Source organism: Musca autumnalis, unplaced genomic scaffold (genome assembly GCF_047663935.1).
Source record: "Musca autumnalis isolate F117 unplaced genomic scaffold, ASM4766393v1 scaffold_4, whole genome shotgun sequence".
In the NCBI taxonomy this organism is placed as follows: domain Eukaryota; kingdom Metazoa; phylum Arthropoda; class Insecta; order Diptera; family Muscidae; genus Musca; species Musca autumnalis.
Window position 1 is genome coordinate 92,500,780 of NW_027411977.1, and position 22,100 is coordinate 92,522,879.

The 22,100-nt window shown below is 35.7% G+C and overlaps 1 protein-coding gene across 50 annotated transcripts in view; it reads right to left on the bottom strand.

Moving 5' to 3' along the window:
* Nucleotides 1-9,766: 9,766 nt before the first annotated feature.
* lqf (epsin homolog lqf) overlaps nucleotides 9,767-22,100 on the bottom strand; it is a 40,072-nt gene continuing 27,738 nt past the window's right edge. For 12 of the 50 annotated variants that reach the window (XM_073983373.1, XM_073983368.1, XM_073983366.1 and 9 more), the window contains 5 exons: nucleotides 20,641-20,743; nucleotides 20,316-20,572; nucleotides 20,132-20,224; nucleotides 17,887-18,732; nucleotides 9,767-10,355 (listed from right to left, as the gene is read on the bottom strand). In XM_073983373.1, coding sequence (XP_073839474.1) covers nucleotides 10,293-10,355; nucleotides 17,887-18,732; nucleotides 20,132-20,224; nucleotides 20,316-20,572; nucleotides 20,641-20,743 — 1,362 coding nt within the window. In that variant the 3' untranslated portion in view covers nucleotides 9,767-10,292. Of the gene's footprint in view, nucleotides 10,356-10,692; nucleotides 10,730-17,886; nucleotides 18,733-20,131; nucleotides 20,225-20,315; nucleotides 20,573-20,640; nucleotides 20,744-22,100 lie in introns of all 50 variants that reach the window. The other 38 variants (XM_073983389.1, XM_073983379.1, XM_073983390.1 and 35 more) reach the window with 5 other exon arrangements.

Here is a 22,100-nt window from a genome sequence, read left to right on the forward strand (position 1 = left end):
CCTAACGAGGGTACATACACTTTGATACGACCGAAAATGTGCTTCATCGAAATAACGGTTTTAGACCCCAAGCATGTTTGGACGACACGTGTCTTCTCTTTTTTGGTATCCTATCATTCTGCGGCAGTGTTAGAATATGGTTAATAATTTTCGTGTCGCATAGTGTAAGTTTCAGTTTTTTCCTTTCCATGTAGACATTTTTGTCCACTGTATGGGGTTGGTATGTTATATCTTAACTGTACTTTCTCTATTGACGTCCTTCCTCCGAAAATTGTCTATCAAAAGCAAATAAACTATGTAATTGTAATATACGGAGCAGATTCATTTGCATAATCTTGCCGATATGTTGTGATTTTTGTGCTATTTACAAGCGGTTGCTGGCTATGATGCATGATGATTTAAGTAAATGGAGAGACCAAAAGCGGTCGGTGTAATACTGAGCACATATTTTAAGAGGTTGTTAAGTCTTTTTATTCCATATAAATATACATACAAACATGTATATGTATGAGCATCGGAAGTCAGCCTATTTCAGCGATGTAAAACCGTTCTACAAGTTGTGTCGTAAAAAGTAGGTCCCTTCCGAGATGTTTGTGGAAATATTTGCCGAAGGACCTATAAAGTATTTTATTTTTAGTAGGCGTAACAAAGTCCGTCCGTCAGACGGTCACAAAGATAAAGCTCGCCATATTTAAGAAAGAGCTTCATAACTTGGTACAGAAATTTATATTACTTCTACGATGTTTGGTATTGAAAATGGGCTATTTCGGGCCTACGTTTTGATAAACCGCCCATAGAACGGTGCCTCCCGACTTTTGGCATTTTAAATGTTTTAGCCTCAATAACCTACGGAAATTGCAGGTCTTCGTTGATATAAAATATTGCCGAAGAGAATGGTCAGTAAAGTAACATGTTTTGATATGGCCCTCATAGATGTTCACTGTCGCACTGTGGGCGAAATTCAAATCTACAGGGAAAAAGTCCGAAAACTGACCAAGAGCTAAGTAAAGCAGCGTCAGGCACCATACTTTTCTATTGCATACTTTACGGGGCGTCATTGTGTGAGTGCCCAGCAAACACAGAGTCGGACGTCCGACGCGTCTGCTCAAAGTCGGAATTTTTTCCGACGCGTCTGACCGACTTCGCTCCGAACTCTGTCCGACTAGTCTGACGAACTTTTTCCCGTCCTCTCTCCCCTTTCTGAAGGGAATTTTTCTATTTTCCCTTGTTCTGCTTTGGCAAAATTAAGTGCAAATAAGCAGAGAGAAAAGAATTGTACATGTTTCGTTCGCACATTGTAAATGTGTAATTGTTGATGTGCCGACGTTGATGCAGTACGAACGAAAAATTGAGTGCTCGGGTTTTAATTTCTGTATCGGAGAACAAATTTGGTTTGTTTTTGTTATGCGTGTTGATGCATGATAGTGTTTAAATGTTATTCATAGTGATCGGTTGCATACATATTTCTTTATTTTTATGAAGTTAATGGAAGTAAAGATTTTCTTCGTCAAACTTCAACACTATTCCGTGGAAAGTCATATGTTTTACACATATTTGTACATGGCTAAAGTTTCTTAACATTTTTTGCATGTGAAGACATGTATTTTTTCATATATTAATAACAATTGTTTTACATATTTCACAGATCGTGTTGACGAATTTGTTGTTCTCCACAGTTTGTTTTTCCACCAACTCGCGCATTTAACACAGCATAATATGATATTAAAACCTTTAATATGTTTATAGTTGATAAAATTTTATAGGATTTGGATAGGATATTTTCAACATCTTTAATGGGTACTTTACACGATATGTTTTTTACATATGAGCTGTCACTTTGCGTATACATTTTCTATATAAAAAGTGACAACCCATATGTAAAATACATACCGTGTAAAGTACCCATTAATAATAAAAACAAAGTCTGGCCGAATGCTTGTAAATAAATCAGAAGTTCATACGATAGTTCATCTGACTTCGGACCAAATTCGGTCCGAAAGTCGGCAAACACTTTCGAATTTCATAAGATTTTACTTCCGAATTCGGACCGATATCTGTCCGAAAGTCGGTAAATAAATCAGAAATTTATACGATAGTTCATCAGAGTGCGAACTGAATTCGGTCCGAAAGTCGGCTAAAACATCCGATTTTCATCGGAATTTCGGTCAGAGAACACGTCAACCACGCCATATGACTTTCGGTCAGAGTTCGGACCGAATTCGGATCCGAACTCGGACGTTTCATCCGAATTTCGGACCGAATTCTGTCCGAACTCTGATGTTTCTTCCGATTTTGGTTTGCTGGGTGCATGCTTTTTCAATGGGTTGAATTGTGTGTGTGGAGAGATCAACGTTAAATGATCATTAATGCAGTATTTTTTCAAACATACTGGCAGACCTAATACACCGTCTTAACATTTCCATACTTGTTACACCCTCAACATTTATGCTAGCTAGGGTATATACACGTTCATACGACCAAAATTGTGCAGAATCGAAATAATGGTTTTAGACCCCAAGTATGACTGACTTCCCCATTCTCAGATGCTTTGTAGTTTTTTAAGTTCGTCAAAAATTTCTTTTGCATACACATACATTTTTCTTCGAAAAAGTAACTAAATGCAACAGAAATAAAAATGATACATGTTTGCTTTTTACCTGCGCACAGTGGTTCAGAAATCGATTTTTCTGGCCAAAACCCCATTTTTGTTGCCACCGATTTTTAATTTCTATATGGATTTCGATAGTAATCATATTGAAACTAAGGAAAGCCAAAAATTAGATCAAAATATTGGAAGATGTGTGCGTTACAGGGATGCCAACTGTTCCGAAGTAAAAATCGCTACAGCCACATACGCACCATAGGTCTGTAGCGATTTTTACCTTAAAACAGTTGACATTCCTGCAAAAGCAGTTGTTTTTCTACGTCAAAAATCACCACAAGTAGCGGGAAAACCACCAACTTGGCACCCCTGGTGCATTACGTGCTCCTAAAGACGAAAAATGTGTCCCAATTTTGGAAAATACGTAATTTTTGCACATTTCTAGAAAAAGAAACAGCTATATCTCAGAAATTATAATTTTTGTTAGGTAGGGTTGATGCCTTTAAGAGTCGTAAATTTCCGTAGCGTTTACACGAAGTTAGCTATTTTATTTTTCCTCAGGTACTAAGGGGTCGATCATCGATAACAATTATCGTTGAGTGGTGTTGCCAGTTGTCAAAATTGATCCACGTATGGCAACTCTCAACTGAAGTTGCGAATCTCAGTTGACGAAGCGGCTGTTTTTCAGCAACCACCAATTTTCAGTTGCAGTGAACATTTTCGAAGAAACAAGAAGTAAAATAGAAGGAAAAATAAACATTTTGTTAACAATTATTGATTCTTTGCATCATTAATTAATTTTGTGTATCAATATGGTGAAAATAACGACAAAGCAGCAGTTCGAAATATTAATTGATAAACTGAGTGAAAATCCATACTTAGCCCGAGGAGTTCGGGAGTTTTGGTGAAACCAAAGCAACAGCGGATGAAGCGTGGAGGTCCATTTCGGACAGTTTAAACAGCCATGAACCTCCAACACGAACACCTGAAGAGTGACAGAGTCTGGATTCACTTTAAAGCAAAGTTGAAAAAGAAAATGCCTCAAAATAAAATAAACTTCAACGAGACTGGTGGTGGTCCATCCAGTGTTGCCGAATTTGACGATTTATCGTCATTTTGACGATTTTTTGGCCCAAAATTGGAAAATGACGATTTGACGATTTTATGGTCCAAAATGACGATTTTTCACGTAAGCCAGAATTGCATGAATTAAAAGGCGATAACTATATTTTTACCAAAATTTTACGAAAGACTTTAAGAAAATTAATGTTCCAAACTCGATTTTATGGGCTTTTTTAATCGGGTATGTAATGGAAAACGATTCGACTCGTTTTGCCATAAATCGAAACCGTATATCTCTTATTTTGGTGAATATTTTAATGAAATTGAAAATGGTTTTTAAAAACATTATTCAAATAGGGGACGTTTGCGAAGCAAAACTATATATGTCAACAAAGGCACCCCGATTATATAACATTTCGATTCTGCAAATCGAGTCGATTCGGTTTTCATCACATACCTGAATGTTTTATAGCTAATTCAAGACGAATTGGCTATATTTAGACACATATCTGCAATACAGGTATTTTCATAGTTTTTGTCTAACCTTCAAATTACATCAGAAGAAAATTTTCGTTTAGAATTGTTAATGGATGAAAATTTTCCTTGAAAATTGTCGAGATAAAATAGGAATTATATCTATATCGTTGTAAAAAAATATAAGTACAGCTTTCTTAACTTCCTACGAATGCCCTCTTTAAGCTGTAAGTCAGTTTTGAATGACAGTTTTTGTCGATTTCCGACAACCAAAATGAACGTGTGCCGACAAACATGGACGGTCACACTGTCAAGCAAGCGATCTGCCATGCAAAACCGGCAACGTGCACCCAGCTTCACCTTTCTGCATTACTGCAAACTCGATAAACATAGGGAAAACTATCATATTCTGAAAGCTGTTGTTATAGCCGTATTTAAGTGAGATTGGGTTAGATTTATTGCTGTGGGTTGTAGATCTTATGTAGTTTGTCTCATAGCCATACTATCTGCTAAAAAATCGCATTAGCCAAACCTAGTTTTGGACTATACTATGTTGACGATTTTTTGACGATTTTCCAAATTTTGTTGACGATTTGACGATTTTTTTGACGATTTCCAATCAAAAACTTTCGGCAACACTGGGTCCATCACAATAAGTGAATTTATCGCCTTTGGAGCGGACAGCAGCAAATCTTTTGCAAATGAATTTGGTGACAAAAGCAGTAGGTTCAGTTTAAGTACAAATGACGAACATCCTCCATTGGACCCCCATAATGTGCACATGTGCTCCATCTATATAGCCAACTACACCAGGGAATTTCGTTTTTGAATAAAAATGGTTTTTATTTTGCCTTTTTTCCTGCTCTGTCAACTTCGAAACACACAATTTGTCCTCTATCAAGGGGACAACTTCCTTCAATACTCTCGACAATGTAGATTGAGCCATGCAATTGTTGAAATCATTGCCATGGGACTTTTGGAAACTTCCGTCCGCAAAGAATCTCAACGCTGCGCACACTTTTAAAAGTGGGGGTATTGCTGTTGATCTGTAACTTACTTTGAAGTCATCCTTTAACGTTTCCACAACGTAAACTACGGCATCCTTTGGCAATCGAAAATACGCCTTAAACCTGAAATAATTTACTGATTATACAGATCTTTCCACATGATCATCAGCTTACAGGGCAGATGGCAATTCCAATGGATTCGACTTGTCCCTCAAATTTCTTCTAATAGATGCAATGTCCTGTACATTTTCATCATCAAAAAATAATTCCGCCGAACTTATCATTTTTTAGGACAGCAAATAAAACTTGACGATCCGAAGATTCAATGGGCAGGTTATATTCCAATCTTGGGTTATTTTCCAAATTTGCTCGAAAACTCAGCCAAAATATTAAAATATTGTCCAGAATACACAAAAGAGTTATCCAAAGCGCAATTATTTTTAAAATGTTTTTTTTTTTTTTTTTTTTGGCGAATAGAGGTCACAAGTTCGAAAAAACACTGTTCGATAACATGTTTATCGACCACCCAGTTGAGTTGACATTAATGGTACAACATTTCGTCTCAGTCGCGCAGACAACTGACAACGCAACTCAAGTTTAGTGGCAATACAAGATAGACCCAAAAATATTGACTTTTTCTCCAAATAAGTTTTTTGCCCATTTCGACACCTGATTATTATCCGACCATCGCCAAAATCAACAATGCCAAACCTTCCCCACTAATAATCTAGTTGTTTTAAATATTAAAACAGCAACAATGGGATTAAGCCAGACTATTTTGAAAAATCAAAATTGTAACAGCTATCCCAATAAAAAACGCCACCAATGTTCAATTATTTATTTTTGCAACAAATTGCTAATACATATACCTTAGTCGATGTTCAAAGTTAATGGGAAAGAAAATTGAGTTTATGGGCGAGGGAGTAGAGAGGAATAAGAGGGGGTACACACATCCATGTACTCGCAAATTCTGTTTTGTTTCTTTATTCTTTGCTTATTTTTTTTTTTTGCATTTTCTTTGATTTTATTTTCTCCGCCGGCAAATAAACAACAACGCATACGTTTGAATTAAAAACTTTTGTGATGAAAAATAAATTGAACAAAACATTATCTTTAAAAGTTAATAGTAAACATATACATATGTATTTATTTAATTTTAAATGAGCTATAAAGAACTTTAATTTAATTTCTATAAGCAATATCTAAGTATTGCCTTTGCATGATCAAACGAGAAAATGTTTGTGAAGAAGAATCAGAAAGATTACACAAACAAACATTATCCCTGCTCGATAATTTTGCAAGTAAAAAGTATTTGCAAGTTCTTGCAACTACTTCTCATTTCTTATTTACTGAAGAAGTTTGTTATCGATATTTCATTTCAAAAAATCGATTGCTATCGATATTATCGTTTATTTTTAATTGGAAATGAAAATTACGGAAATGTCTATGCTTTTGTTTACATTTTGCACAAGTAGTTCACAGAAATATATGGACTGTTCCCGTACTTTACTAAGTGGTAAAAGTCGTAAAAGTTGTAAAAGTCGTAAACGATTTTCATATAAATTTTGTGTACTGGAACGCAAAATGTGTAAAAGTGGTAAAAATTGTAAAAACTTTTTAGTTCTGGAACAGAGCTATAATAAAGGAGAAAAAAACAGTTATTTTTATTTAATAAAAATACACAAAAATACATTTTTCTTTTCCGAAAAAATTGTACTTGTGACTACGGACTTACTTTCTTACATCCACAAAACCGAAAGCCGCGAAATTTCTATTTATTTCAATGAATCTTAAGTGTGGTGCACTCGATCAGTTTTGACTGTCAGTTTTGCTCAAATAATCGGTTGCTTTCCAGTGTGGCCGTTCAGTTTTGTCAGTCAACAGGCAACCACAAAATATTTTGTAGTTGCTGGACAGTTTGACATTTATCGATATTTCCGAAAAATCGACAGTCAAAACTGGGGCCTAATTATGTGATTCGATATCGAGTTGTTTCGACCTGAGTACTCAAAGTTGGGATGACAACATTCGTTATCGAGTAAAATTATCGAGTAATTGAGCATAAATTTACGAGTAATTTCTCGAGGCCAAATTACCTATCGTAAACAAATAAAATGAAAGATTTCCTTATTGTTTTTTTGTTTAAAATGTAAAAATTGTTGTTTGTTGTCGTTTTATAGAAGAAAAACGATGTTAGTAAATGATTGGCAGCATTTTTTAGACAATATAACAAGAGAAATTGGGAAAAGTCCTTTGCAGTCGTTTTGAGAAATTGTGATAAATTTAGAATTAAAATGCATGCAATCATTAACCAAAAATTACTTTTGCAGTCGTTAAAAAATAAGTTGAAAAATAAGCATTTCTGGAAAAAAGAAAAAAAATATTTAATATTAATAGCCTTTATTGTATAAGGGAAGTACATTTTAAACATTTCATCCCCCGTTGTTTACCAAAGGAAATATTCTCTCAGAGAGGCTAATGCAAAACATCCACCAAACTCTCTCTCTCATTTATTTTGAGAGAGGATTATTAAGGTAGATGTATCAGCAATCCGTTACAACAATGTCAAAAAGATTTTGCAAGAATTAATAATTTTCTTATTTTCATAGCACAACTTCATTCCGAAATTATTATTGAATGTATTGTTCAACAAATTCCACAAATATTTACATTTTTTCATTCATAATTTAGTTTTTTTTTTGGTTCTTGCTTTCAAAAAACACCTTTTTTACATCTACCTTCATAATATTCCCTATAGTACACATAGGTTTTCACAGTTCGATTACCGGTTACTCTCGAAACATTCGATCAACGATTTCGATCGAATCTCGTCATGCCGCTTTTTTATCGTGTCAAAATCTTTTTCACGAGCAAATAGTCGATCGAATCGAATCACGTAATTAGGCCCCTGATCGTGTGTACCCCGCTTTAAATCGATTTCCCCACTACTGCAATTTAAGAACCACTAGTTTCATGCTCGAATACAAAGCAACTGACAATACTCTTGTGTCAGACACTGAAAATAACATATGAAAATTTTTTAGCTTTTAGGAGAGAGCGGAGGTGAAGGAGCTCCCTTTCTCCCTTCTTATCCATAAGCTCAAAACCTTTTCATGCAAATTTTCATAGTCTGGCAGAAGACTTATACCCTAGACAGACGACATCGTTAATTTGCATTAACTGCCTTAATTCAAATTAATTCGTACATTATCCACATTCTTAATGCACAAAATCAAAGGAAATTTAAACTGAATTTAGCAATTTCAATATGGCAATGCTGTTGAAAATCAATTGTCTTTTGTCAAATTTCCAGGTTTAAGAAAATAAAAAGGGAAAGCAAATCAGCAATTTTCGCGTTTCTTCAAAATAAGTAGTGGTCTTTCGCGAGTAGAATAGCAGCTAATCGTTTTTCACGCCTTCTAACAAATCTCTTTTTCAATTTTTATTTTCATAAAAAATTTCATTACCCACCATACCAATTCTATCGAAAATTATATCTTCCTCAAATGTTTTTTAAAGTTTTGCAATATTTTTATAATATTAAAAAGACTCAAAAATCTCGCGAATAAATTAAATTTATTTTTGCTTCATCGTGGTGAAAAGATCAAAGGTAGAAAGTGTATTTGTTTCGCATATTTTGGCGAACTTTTGTAAAGCTTTATGAAATGGTCTGCTGGGTACAAACAAACAACACAAACAGCTGTTTCATAAATGCAGATAGTCCCAATTTACATTGGGCGAGTTTACTTGCGGCAATTGTCATTTTGAAGGAGAGAGAGGTGAGGCATATGGTAACCCTTTGCCTCTCAGCACCCTCTCTCACCTACAAACTGACAATTGCCGCAAGTAAACTCGCCTAATGTAAATTGGGACATACTATCGTCTGTCAGGGTGAAAAATTAATTCAAATTAGGACATTTTTAATGCAAATTAACTCTGCCGTCTGTCTAGGGCAGGCCTGCTCAAGGTGCGCACCTGAGCTGTCGGTGTGTGTCAATTTTCTCACACACACAATTTAAAAAGAGAGCTTTTGTTTTTGTTTTGAATATTTTCAAAATTAAAAATCAGTCTCTATTGAACATTCAATGAGAAAGGTTCTGTTTTCGAGTTTGTCTATGAATTTATATGCGTACACTGAAAAAATGAATGAAGATACTGAATACGAATTTTTATTTGCCTAAAATTTTTACGGCAAATTAGAGTGTTTGGTTTGTCAACGCACTTTGGTTTGTCACGAACTTGATTTGCAACAAATTATAACATCAACAGTCACATTTGGTCAAAATAAAATAATTATTCTACTCTATATTTTGAAATATAAAATAAAAAAAAAAAAACTGTTACGATATTTCTCACAGTATACAGAGAGACAAAGGAAAATTGAAATTTGTGTATTTCAAAACCAACACAATTACAAAATGTGTTTGTATGTGTCTGAGCAGGCCTGGTCTAGGGTATAACGGAAGTCAGCCAGTGTTGCCATATAGACAGTGTTGTAATACGTGGTGCCACACCGCTAATACGTGATGCCATATTGTTATTGTGCGATGTGTCCCTAACATATACCTACCGGTAAATTAAAAAAAGAATATCCACATTAATTAAATACACCACTCATATGTACATATGTAGGCTTTCTTTATTTTTTTTTAGACTTAATGATTTAAGCTTTCTTTGTTTCGTTTGTTTGCTTTATCTTTTTCTTTAATTTATTACAATTATAATACTTATTGAATAAAAAAATAATAATTTATCATTATGTTGTTCTTTGTTTTATGTTTTGTTTAGCTTTCTCTCAATCTTTCCTTTGCGTTGATCAGTTTAGCTTTAACTGCATCCATTCTAGGCTACATTTTTTCCATAAAAAATATTAGTATTTTTTTTATTATTATTGAATTTGATTTTGTTAATTTATTTATATAGGCATTTACGTGTGTTTTTGTGTGGGTGTTTGTTATGTATGTATGTGGTGTATGTATGAAAGTGAATCTTCTAAAAAATTTCGATTAAATTTGTTTTCTTTTAACCGCATGTTAAAAATATAAAAAAATCATGTCGTATTTATTAAAAAAACGCCGTTTTAGATTTCCATTTTTTCACTTTGCTTTTCTTTTCCATCCCTCTTTACGGTTGGTGTGGCTTAACATTTATGACAAAAATGGATTCGATGCTGCAGCTTCTGGTTTTAACCAAGGCATATTATTGTTATTCTGTAAGATAAAGGCAAAGAAACATTTAATAGGTGTGAAATATAAAATGGATTAAAGGAAATATAAACAATTATTAAGAAAATTTCATGCAAATATTTTCTTATTTTTCTTGGTTTGGAATAGGGATGTTATGACAAATCTATGTTTATCCAATAACGATTAACAACTACTGCAACATCTACATTAAGTTATTTTTTTATTTTCATTTCTACAACAATTAACAGTTAGTATTAGTAAATTTCGCTATGCGTGTTCTACAACGGATATTGTGTAAAAAATAAATTCAGTTTGTTGGTAGTAAAAAAATTGTAGTTAATAATGTTTTAGTTTTTGTTACCCATTTCTTATTTAAGCGTCCAAGCTTCCATTGTTGGCTACAAGATATAAAATTGCAAGGAATATTTAAATTAGCATTAGCAGTTCGGATTTCTTGGTTTCGAAAAAGGTTTTTAAAATTAGTAAAGCAAAAGTTTATTTTTTTTAGTTTAATTTCACAATCAATAGCACGGCATTCATAATAATTTCAAAATCGTCACATAATGTTAAAGGAGAACACAAGCAATATTGCTTAAACTTAGTTTGTGGGATATGTTATGCATAGAAGATGATATCGGAAAATGGCATTGTAAATAATTTTTAATGACTAGCAGAAATAAACAAACTTTTCAAAAAAACATGAACACATTACTTTTTTTAGGACGAGGACGTAAAAGATTTTACAGATATTGGCGTATGTCCAAATTTAAAAATGTGTAGGAAAGAAGCAACATGTCTTATATTTTATTCATTTGCATCTGTCGATCATGAGCGGTATAACCTGTATAACCCTGCAGGGAATTCGAACCGGTATAACCCTGCTGGGCATTGGAACAATTAAAAAACTTAAGGTAACTCTCAAACCCTCAATTTTAACAACCGAGAAGAATGTCCACACGTTGTATAAAAAAATTAAAATTACAAAACGGATATTATTGTTCAACAGGAAGGTGATGGAGCGAGATCGGCGTAAAAACATTAGAGCTACCATGAAATATGGAATGAATGCGAGTTGGGTTTACTATGGTGCAACAAAGAAGGTGATACAATAATACCAACTGATGTCTTCATTTGCTGTCAAAACACATTTTTTTAATCAAAAATAAATATCAAATTTGTCGCTTCTATAAAGAATATCTGTATACAACATCTTTATTTAAACTTCGCGAGGAATATTTTACAGTTTTTGTTTACCTTTTGTGGATATTTCGCGCAAAAAATTTTGACAGCAAATGAAGACTACGACCTGAATTCGCCTTTTGGATCGCCTTCTTAAATTCGCCTTGGTGTTTACCAGAAAGTGGGGAAAAACCCCGTTAAAAATTCATACTATTGTGCCCAAATAGTCCTTGAAGGACATGCTATGATCCATGTAAAAGCCAAGCCTCATTCGGCACATACACCGACTGAAAAACAACAACAATACTACTCATGTTCTTATACATTTGTTTTGTTCTTGTTGCAGCAACGCAAATACATACATATGCTCGTTCGTATGTCGTTTTCAGTTACCAGCTGCTGGTTCCCCTGTGTCCAGATTAAAAAATGCAGTCTGTACTGACTGTGCCCAAAAAGAAGCACGATACAGGTGAGTGGGGTGGTTACCAGGGCAGTCGTGCGGTCCCAATCCTCACGCAGGGCATGATGCTCTGCTCCATCCATGGCAGCAGTACGGCAGAGAGAGAGAGAGAGAGAGTACGGCATGAACACTGCACCTTTGTTCTGCCTGCCAAGTGATCTCTCTAGATCATGAAGATGTCTCCTGACGTATCTGGGTGTGGGAAACCCGTCCGCTAGATTGAGGTTGGAATATTCAACTTTTTTCTGCCTTGTCAAGTGCATCAGTGTGAATGCTGTTCAGGCCTATCTGTTAGGCTCAGGTTTTCCCTCTCTCTCGATCATGAAGATCTCTTCTGACGTGTCTGGGTGGGGCAGCCCGTGCAAGCCCGTGCACTAAATGATGGCAGGGATGTTCACGGCGGTAACGCCCAAACAGGTGCTGCATCGACAACATAACGTTGAGCTGATGCACTGGTGAAATCTTCGGTTCCTCATAAATGTGGTCCACTGGTGTCTAGAGGAGGTACCCTATTGCAGTCCTCACTGCGTAGCGCTAAAATTTGCATACTAAAGTGGCGACGCACAGCTAACCACAAACTGCCCTATTGCTTTATAAGAGGTCAACAAGGTTTCTTTGTCATCACACCAAGTACTGCAGGCCAGAGACTTAAGGAACTTATCTCCCTCTGATCTTGTCGCAGACGGCAACGGCTTGTGTAGACTTCTTAAACATGCTATCAATCGTAAAACCCAATATCTTGAGGTAGTTAATGGTGGGGGTCAGGGCTCCATCGCCCATTATATTCGATGGGAGCCGCATTTCTGTCGTCTATGTGGCGAAGGGTGTGGTAGTGGATTTAGCCGAGAATATCTTCATATTCTTCAGATTAAAGTATTGCACTAAGTCTGCTATGTAGATATTTAACCTATCACATATGTCATCGACGATAGAACCCAACTCCAAGTTCGTACAATCATTCGCATACTTTACGATATATGATATCTCCGGAACTGTTTAACCTCTACCTTTTTGAAATCCCAGATCCTCCAGACGGCATGGACGTGGAATTTCGAAAAGGTACAGTTTAAACAGTTCCGGAGATATCCCCCGCCTTGGAGAACTCCCTGTTTCACTCTGCGGATCATAGACTGCTATTTCTAAATTCCTCAAGAGACTAGCATCCATACATATACATATGTAGTTGTTCCAACGTCACATACACGGCTGGAGGAGAGTCGTAATAGAACACGGTTTACGGTATCGAAGGCATTCAATAGGTTAAGAGCCATCATGAAATTTGGGAAATTTGCTCTAATTTCGGTATTCGACCAGCAGGTAGTGGCAGAAGCTGTGAAGATGCCCCGGAAAATTCTCAGCTAACCGAGGATCTGAACGAATGGGCAGCACTTTGAAGTGGTGATGGATAAATTTTCTAAACTCATGCTAATCACTTTTCCATGGTTCAGAAATGTAGGGTTATGAAGTCGGGTGGTCTGTTAAGGGAGACGATAGTAGGTAGATGGTCTGAGCCAAGGGAAATGACGGGTTGTCAGGACACATTACACTGTGAACCGAAATTTTGGGGGGTGGAAAATTCCTTTTGGGGATGAAAGCTCTTGGTGAATATTAACAGAACCCAGAAGGACAGATCCGCCGTGAGTCGAACTTTTGAGATATGGCGTGATGAATATTTTGCTGAAGACCCTATAAGCCCTCAGATATTAGCGTTATATCTTTGTCCGCAGTTGTTTTAGCTTATTTTTGAGATCACATTTCTTCAGCCAAATCAAATGAGCATTATTTTCGTAGAGCATTTTGACCTTCTATCTCGCTTCCTTCAATGTCCTTTTCGTCCTTTATTTTAAGAGCCGCTATAAAAGTACCACAAGATGACGTTTTTCAGCTTCGAAATGTTCTGCAAAAATGTCGGCCAATAAATGTTAGGTACGGCTCTCATTGACAACAAATCGATTTTGTCGCGTTTTCATGGTCGTTTTGTGCATTTACCCTGTTTTTGTTCAGAAAAAGACTATATTTTGTTTTTTGTATATTCGTTACAGAAAATACAAAAACACAAAACACAGTTTTTTTCTGAGCAAACAGGGGTAAATGTAAAAAATGACTATGAAAACGCGACAAAATCGATTAGTTGTCAATGAGAGCCGTAACTAAAATTTTCTGAGCGACATTTTTGCAGAACATTTCGAAGCTGAAAAACGTCATCTTGTGGTACTTTTATAGCGGCTCTTAAAATAAAGGACTAAAAGGACATTGAAGGAAGCGAGATAGAAGGTCAAAATGCTCTACGAAAATAATGCTCATTTGATTTGGCTGAAGAAATGTGATCTCAAAAATAAGCTAAAACAACAGCGGACAAAGATATAACGCTAATGTCTGAGGGCTTATAGGGTCTTCAGCAAAATATTCATCACGCCATATCTCAAAAGTTCGACTCACGGCGGATCTGTCCTTCTGGGTTCTGTTAATATTCACCAAGAGCTTTCATCCTCAAAAGGAGTTTTCCACCCCCCAGACTTTGAGCTTCATTTTGTTGCACAGTGTTATTTATCAAACTGGGTGTCACAATGGTAATATCTAGAGAGCTGTGGCAAACTCCTCATACCCTCGTTTAAGTGTCTTCATCTATCGTGCAAAACGTGGAGCTATCAATTTGCTCGGCCAGCGCTGTATCCATCTGGTCATTACATAGGACGGAATGTCAAAGCTCATGGTGGGCCTAGCACCAGACGGTTACTGCCCTCTAAAAGCGAACTAATATCGGGAATATAACACAGGGCACTTTAACATTAAGCAGCTCTACCTCGGCAGTACCACACATTACTGTTACCCCCATATATTCCATATATGGGTACTGGACAGACTGGTGTATTAGGAAGGCAAATCCTCCTCCTCCGCTTCATGTGCGTTCGTTCTTTAGAACGTTGTAACCATCGCAACGTAGCAAGCTACAGGTTGTTGTTGTTGTAACAGTGTTTTTGTTATGTTTATTTGTTCGTTCCTCTGTTCAATCTGGCTCTGGGTCTATCTCCAGTTCCAGAAAAGTGGCTGCTTCGATGGGATGTAGCCACAAATCCACTGGAGTTAGATGGGTAGGTTTGGCGGGGCAGTTAAAAAGGTGTTGTGTGTCGTGCAGGCTCATGCCGCATACTGGGCATATGTCTTGCACGGCGCGATCGATTTCCGCCCAATACGAATTTAGGCGACTGCAATATCCCGAGCGTAGTTGAACCAAAACTACTCTGGTTTGTCGTGGCAGCTGACGCTCCTCAGCTGCGATAGATGGAGGATGTACTCCGAGTATTTTATTCACACTATAATTGCTTAAGGCCTTGGCAACTGCGTCTGTGTGAATGCTATTCAATCCTGCTTGATATGCTTGTTGATCTAGGGGTTCTCTCCTGTATCGTTGGACCTCTCCCTCTAGAGCATGGATATCCTTCCTGATCTCCCTGAATGGGCCGGGCCTACCCACAAGATGGAGATTGGGATGGCTCACACAATAACATCCAAGCAGGTACTGAAACGAAAGCATCTCATTGTGTTGCTTTACAGGAAGAATTTTTGCCTCCTCATGTAGATGGTCCACTGAAGATTTGAGGAGGCACCCTGTCGCTGTTCTCAGGGCGGCATTCTGGCAAGTTTGAATCTTTTTCCAGTTCGAATCACACAATCTCGGGGACCAGACTGGAGCCGCATAGCTTACCACAGACCGACCTATCGTGTTATATGTGGCCAACAAGGTTTCTTTATCTGTTCCTGCTTTTCAACTTGTCGCAGATAGCTGTGGCGTGTGCGCACGACGTGAATGTAGTGTCGAATGTGACCCCTAAAATTTTAGAGCAGTTTGTGGTCGGAATTCTGCTACCGTCGACCACGACATTCAACTCACGTCCAAACTGCGCTGTCCATGTGGTGAACAGAGTGGCTGTAGATTTTGTGGGGGAAATCTGCATATTCCTCTAATGGAAAAAGGTGGTAAGATCGGTTGTTCATTCTCAGTCAGCTACAGGTAAGGTAATCTTTGTTTCCTGGATCGGCGACCATGATGTTCGTCCGACACAAAGTCTACGATTTCTCCGACTTTGTTGAGGAACCCATTGCAATTGATGCAACGGAATGATTCATTTTCGGTATGTGGTATTAGATACTGTATTTGTTATTGTTGGAGTGTCTCGTCCTATAATGCTGGGAAATGATCTGCCCAGCAAGCAGCATCATAACTCATATCGCATTAGTCCTGGAGACCGCTTCAGGTCATTCCCTACATCCATTACATCTCCGCCGATGTTGAAATATGGTGGACGCCGATCTAACAAAGAAACAGATCCATGGCACATTTCCATGACAGTTTTGAGTCTACGATAACGGCTAAGTATTTGGCGTGATATAATAGGGGTATTTTTTGACATCGGAGTCGTGGTAGATTGGGGATTGCGTATTTGGTTTTTGGAGTGAATACCAACAGCATCTGAGTTTTACCTGGGTTCACCTTTGTGCCAAGTTTTCACTGATTTCACAGCTCCGTTCACGATGTCGCGTACGAAAATAAACCAGAGACAAGTATCGTCACATCGTCCGTATAAGCAACCACTTTAGTTGTCATGTGGTCAAGTTTGACCTTCAACAGGTCTTCTATATTTAAAAGAACTAAAAACTATAAAAACAGGTCTGCTAAAGGTACACAGCAACATATTTGATTCCAAAGAAGTAGTTGAATAATGAGTGCAAGTGATTCCGAACAACATCTTTTCACGTTAGAGAAGTCATGATATTCATAAGGACGATTTATACCTCGAATAGCCAGGCGCAGACGAGTAAAGTGGGAAGTAAAATCAATGAATGTAAACAAACAAAACGATTCCCGTACCAATCACACAACGCCACAAACTTTTCAGCTTCTCTGAATCGTTTCATTCTCACAGCCATGGTACAACCAAAACAAACCCACAAACTTTTCAATGTAAAAAGATGAAAACTGTACGATTGCTCAAATGTACTTCGGCTATGCTTTGCCGAGTTGTTTCATTCACCACCGAAACAAAAAGATTTTTTGGCAAACGCGTTATGGTCAATGACACACTCAGTCACACACACATGTGATTGCTTAACAACCCTATAAGTTAGCATCAGCATACCACAGTGAATTTTATCAACCACCAAACGTTTTTGATTTATTCACATGTGTTTAGTACTATTTAGTTTTCTATCTGATCTTGTGAAGTTGAGTACTTTTCGCTAATCGTTTTGTTCGCACTCACGAATGTAAACAAAACGAAACTAAACAGCGAACTCCGCCAGCGTGGGTTATGTTTCGTTTTGTATTGTTCCTATGGAAAATACGAAACAATTGGAAATGTTATTTAAAGTATTTTTACGTACGTTGAGTAAAATACCGATGTTAACGCCTCACAGGAAGTGCGATGAAACGATAAAAGAGCCACAACAACACTTAAATGTGACGCCTTGTATTACAGCAGCTATGAAACAAGACATGACTTTGGTTGCGGGCTCGTACTTAGCCGAAGGTAAATACATATCATCTACATATTCACCCCGGTGGACTAGCGACAGTTCAGATAAAACTAAACTCTTCAACATCTTTTGTGTCTGCACCCGTGCCCTGATAGAAAACAACAATGTTTGTTGAATGCTTTCAAACCAACATGATCGTCGCTTACAAATTAGTTATTAAAATATATGCTAGCTTAAAAGCGCAAGTCATTACTCATCAAATCTGCTTAAATTTCAAATTTAAAAAAGAAGTATCTAGCAATAAATAACAAATAAAAACAAAACAAAGTAAAAGAACAAACCAAAAAATAACAATAAAAAACAACATAATAGCAGAACTCAAACAAAATCAATCATCAAATCAAATCATACTATATAATCCCATCACTTGCATTTACTCACTTCCAATTTACACTGGGAGCTATTGAAATCATTACCGGTGTCATAGAAACCATAACCAAATAGATTAGTGGCCACATTCGACTGTTGCTGTTGTTGTTGATTCAATGGCCGTATAGTAACTCCCGGGGTAGAAGCCAAAGTGGCGGACAAAATTTGACTATAATTAGAGGTGTATGTGTTAGATGCCGAAGATGGTGGCATTGAAGTCGACGACGACAAAGATAAATTTTGATTTAAAGTTCCAGTAGCAGCAGCATTTGATCCTAAAGACGTGTTGTATGAATAGGTATTGTTGTTGTCGAAGTGGAAGTTATTATTGTTGTTGTTGAGATTATTATTGATTTGATGTTGGTTCAAATTTAATACATCCGGTTGTGTAAATGAAAAGGGTGCAGCAGGTACAGAAGAATATGATGCAAATGATTGGGGAACAGGGGAAGCCGGCGAGGGAGATGACGGTGGAGATGACTTTAACGACGAATAAAAATCATTGTTATTAATGATTTCAACATGAGGATATAGAGAAGGATATGACAAATGTGTTGTAGTGTTATGGGAATTTTTGAATATATCCAAAGAATCCATAAAGGAATCATTGCCTAATGTAATATTGCGTAAATCATTGACAGAACTATTGAAAAAGTTGTCGATATTTTGATTGGAATTTGTATCAACATTAAAGGCATCATAATCACTTTTCGAAGTTTTCATTGTACTGGGATGAATGCTGTTAAAAACGTTACTATTACTGTTATAATTGAAACGATTTGTGGTGTTCATATTGGGATTTGAATTCATATTGAAATTTGAGGTTTTCTCATTAAAAGTATCAGCGAGACTGAACTGCTGCATGTTGAATGGAATGTTGGGAGTGGTATGGGGTTTTTTCAAATGACAGACGCCAAGTCAAACAATTGAAAGATTAAAAATTCCAATTTGAGTTTGTGTAGAAAAATTTGTAATAATTTAAAGATTTAAAATGCATGGATTTTTGTGTTAAAAATATAAAGAGAAAATAAAAATTAAATAGTTTCAAGTTAAAACAACAAAACACAAACAAAAAGAAAATGTTTAAAAGAAATTAGAAAAGTAAACTAAAATAATAAAAGTAAATCATTGCAAAACAAGACAACACTAAACTAACATCCCTTAAACAAATTCACAGTCTAAACAAGTACATCACAGTGGCCCTAATGTCTAAACATGCTAAATGCCTTTTTGGGGAAAATTGCCTTGCAAACACCTTTATCTGGCAAATCAATCAGGGCAAACATGAATAAAAATTCCGTGTGGAAATTGTTCCCTATCCCCAATTTCGTAATTTGTTATTTCCGTATTTATGTCCAAAAAGGGAATATTTTATTGGATTAGGAGAGAAGTCTCCCTTGTCCCGTATGGGATGTTGTGGAACAATGTTTCTTTTTTTTTTTTTTTTTTTGTTTTAGGAGAGAATATCCCATAATTAGGCGATTCTAGTAGTTTTTCCCACGTTTTTTAAAGAATTTCACATTTTTAAATTATTTTCTGTGCGGAAATTTCGTGGGAAAATATTTATGATTGTCCTGAATATCAATATTTTAAAATATTTCGCAAAGTTGTAGCTGGACATAATATATTGGCAGATATTTAAATATTTTACAACCATAATTGTTTAAAACATAAGAGTTGATGACATTTTGCTTACCCAGCAGGTTTCGAACTTTAGCCACCTAATCTAACCATGATTATGATTATTACAAAACCTACAATTGTCGGAATGCAACAAACGACAGCCCATCGATGTTAAAAAATCTATAGAAAAAGGAAACTGTATCGAAGATGAAATTCTTAATAAGGATTTTCCAAATGCAAAAAAATTGTTCGCGTAAAATATAAATAACTATGTAGAGTATAATTCATAAATATGTTAAAAATGTGCGTAATGTCATAATTAAAACATATTTAAGAGGGGAACTTAATGTTTCACCAAACCAAAATACAAAAAACTCACTAAAGACTCCCTTATCATTTTATGTCCCACTAACACTACTCACTCTATTAGGAAATTTTTCAGTATTGTTCATCTACATGTTCAAAAATGTGTGCCCATTGCCATAATAATTTTAAACCCCGATATAAAACGACCTCAACCAACTCACAATACAAAGCACAAACTCACTCTAAACTCCCTTACGAATTTATCTCACCGCTAATAAAACAGTTTATAAAGGTCATTAATAAAAATCATTATTTAAATTTCACTTACCTGTGACGCTGTAATATTACTAGCTGGTGCCCATGGATCCTGTTGCATAGTCATTTGGAAAGATTGTTGTTTCAGTTGATTTATGGACGGCACCTTAAAGAAACAAACACACACAAAACCAAATAATTTAGTTAGACACCAACGTAGGAGGGGGAATACTATTTATGTATGTTATTGAACTTACTGCTGGTTGTTGTTGTTGGAACAAATTTGTTTTTGGTGGTATAACAGTATCACTAAATGGATTATAAGCTGCGGCATTTGTTGTATTCTGGGGCACTGCAGGTTTTATTAAATTATCTAAATTGACCAAACTTGAATTTTCACCCAAAAATGATTGAGGATCTTTTAGAGGTCTCTTCGATGTAGCTCCTGTCGATGCATTAACTGTTGATGTATTTTTTGTAGACAGAGGATCCAAATCATCTAGGAGGAGATTAGCTGTAAAAAGGTGGAATATTTTTTTTCCTTAACATAGGGTACAACTAAAAGGCCATATTGTTACTTACCATTATTATTGCTGGCATTTGATTGTGTAGTGGTTGCAGTCAAAAGATCACCAGTTTTATTGCGATTTGTTATTATATCGAATTCATCTAAATCGGGTGATGGCTGTAATGGGAATATAAATTAAATAATTAATTTCAAGATATGTATTGAAATTTCATGTATATGTTTTAATAGAAAGGCCATAAGCCTTAAATTGGCCGTTAAGCCTGTTCGTCTATTTCCTCAAGGTACAATTTCATTTTGAATAACGATGGCCATAAATCCAAAGAAAATGTGGGAAAGTTTGTAGTTTCTCTGACTTAAAGAAGTCAGTATACTGGGGATGGGAGGGCTACAACAAGTATATAAGGCATCTATTCTTAGAGACACTCGGCAATACATTCAAATTTCACCTTTATTTGGAAATAATAATATTAAAAACAGTCAGAACACCAATGAACTACACCTTTTTCAGATGTAATTCGAATCATTTTAGTTGTAATTCGTAACATTTCATTTGTAATTCGATTATTCTATTTGTAATTCGTAACATTTTATTTGTAATTCGAGAATTCCATTTGTAATTCGAATTATTCCATTTGTAATTCGAATTATTCCATTTGAAATTCGAATTATTCTATTTGTAATTCGCATTATTGCATTTGTAATTCGAATTATTCCATTTGAAATTCGAATTATTCCATTTGTAATTCGAATTATTCCATTTGAAATTCGAATTATTCTATTTGTAATTCGAATTATTCCATTTGAAATTCGAATTGTTTTATTTGTAATTCGAATTATTCCATTTGTAATTCGAATTATTCCATTTGAAATTACAAATAGAATAATTCGAATTACAAATAAAATAATTCGAATTACAAATGGAATAATTCGAATTACAAATAAAATAATTCGAATTACAAATAAAATAATACGAATTACAAATAGAATAATTCGAATTACAAATAGAATAATTCGAATTTCAAATGGAATACTTCGAATTACAAATAGAATAATTCTAATTTCAAATGGAATAATTCGAATTACAAATGGAATAATTCGAATTACAAATAAAATAATTCAAATTACAAATGGAATAATTCGAATTACAATTTAAATGTTTCGAATTACAACTGGAATTCTCGAATTACAAATAAAATGTTACGAATTACAAATGGAATTCTCGAATTACATCTAAAATGATTCGAATTACATCTGAAAAAGGTGTATTCATGGTGGTCATATCGCTGCACATTTATATTGACTTTATGACCGACAGACCGAATTAATTTTACACGTTTTGTGGGCCGTAAGGTGTTATGATCACCGCCAATGGGCCATAAAGCCCATTGTTTATATTTGGAAGTAACATTTTTTAAGCAGAACATAATTTGGATATTCTAGTCAAGCATCCCGAGGTGCTTTGAGGCTCAGGGAGCAGGGCAGGTCACTTACTGATATCCTTTCCATCTTCACT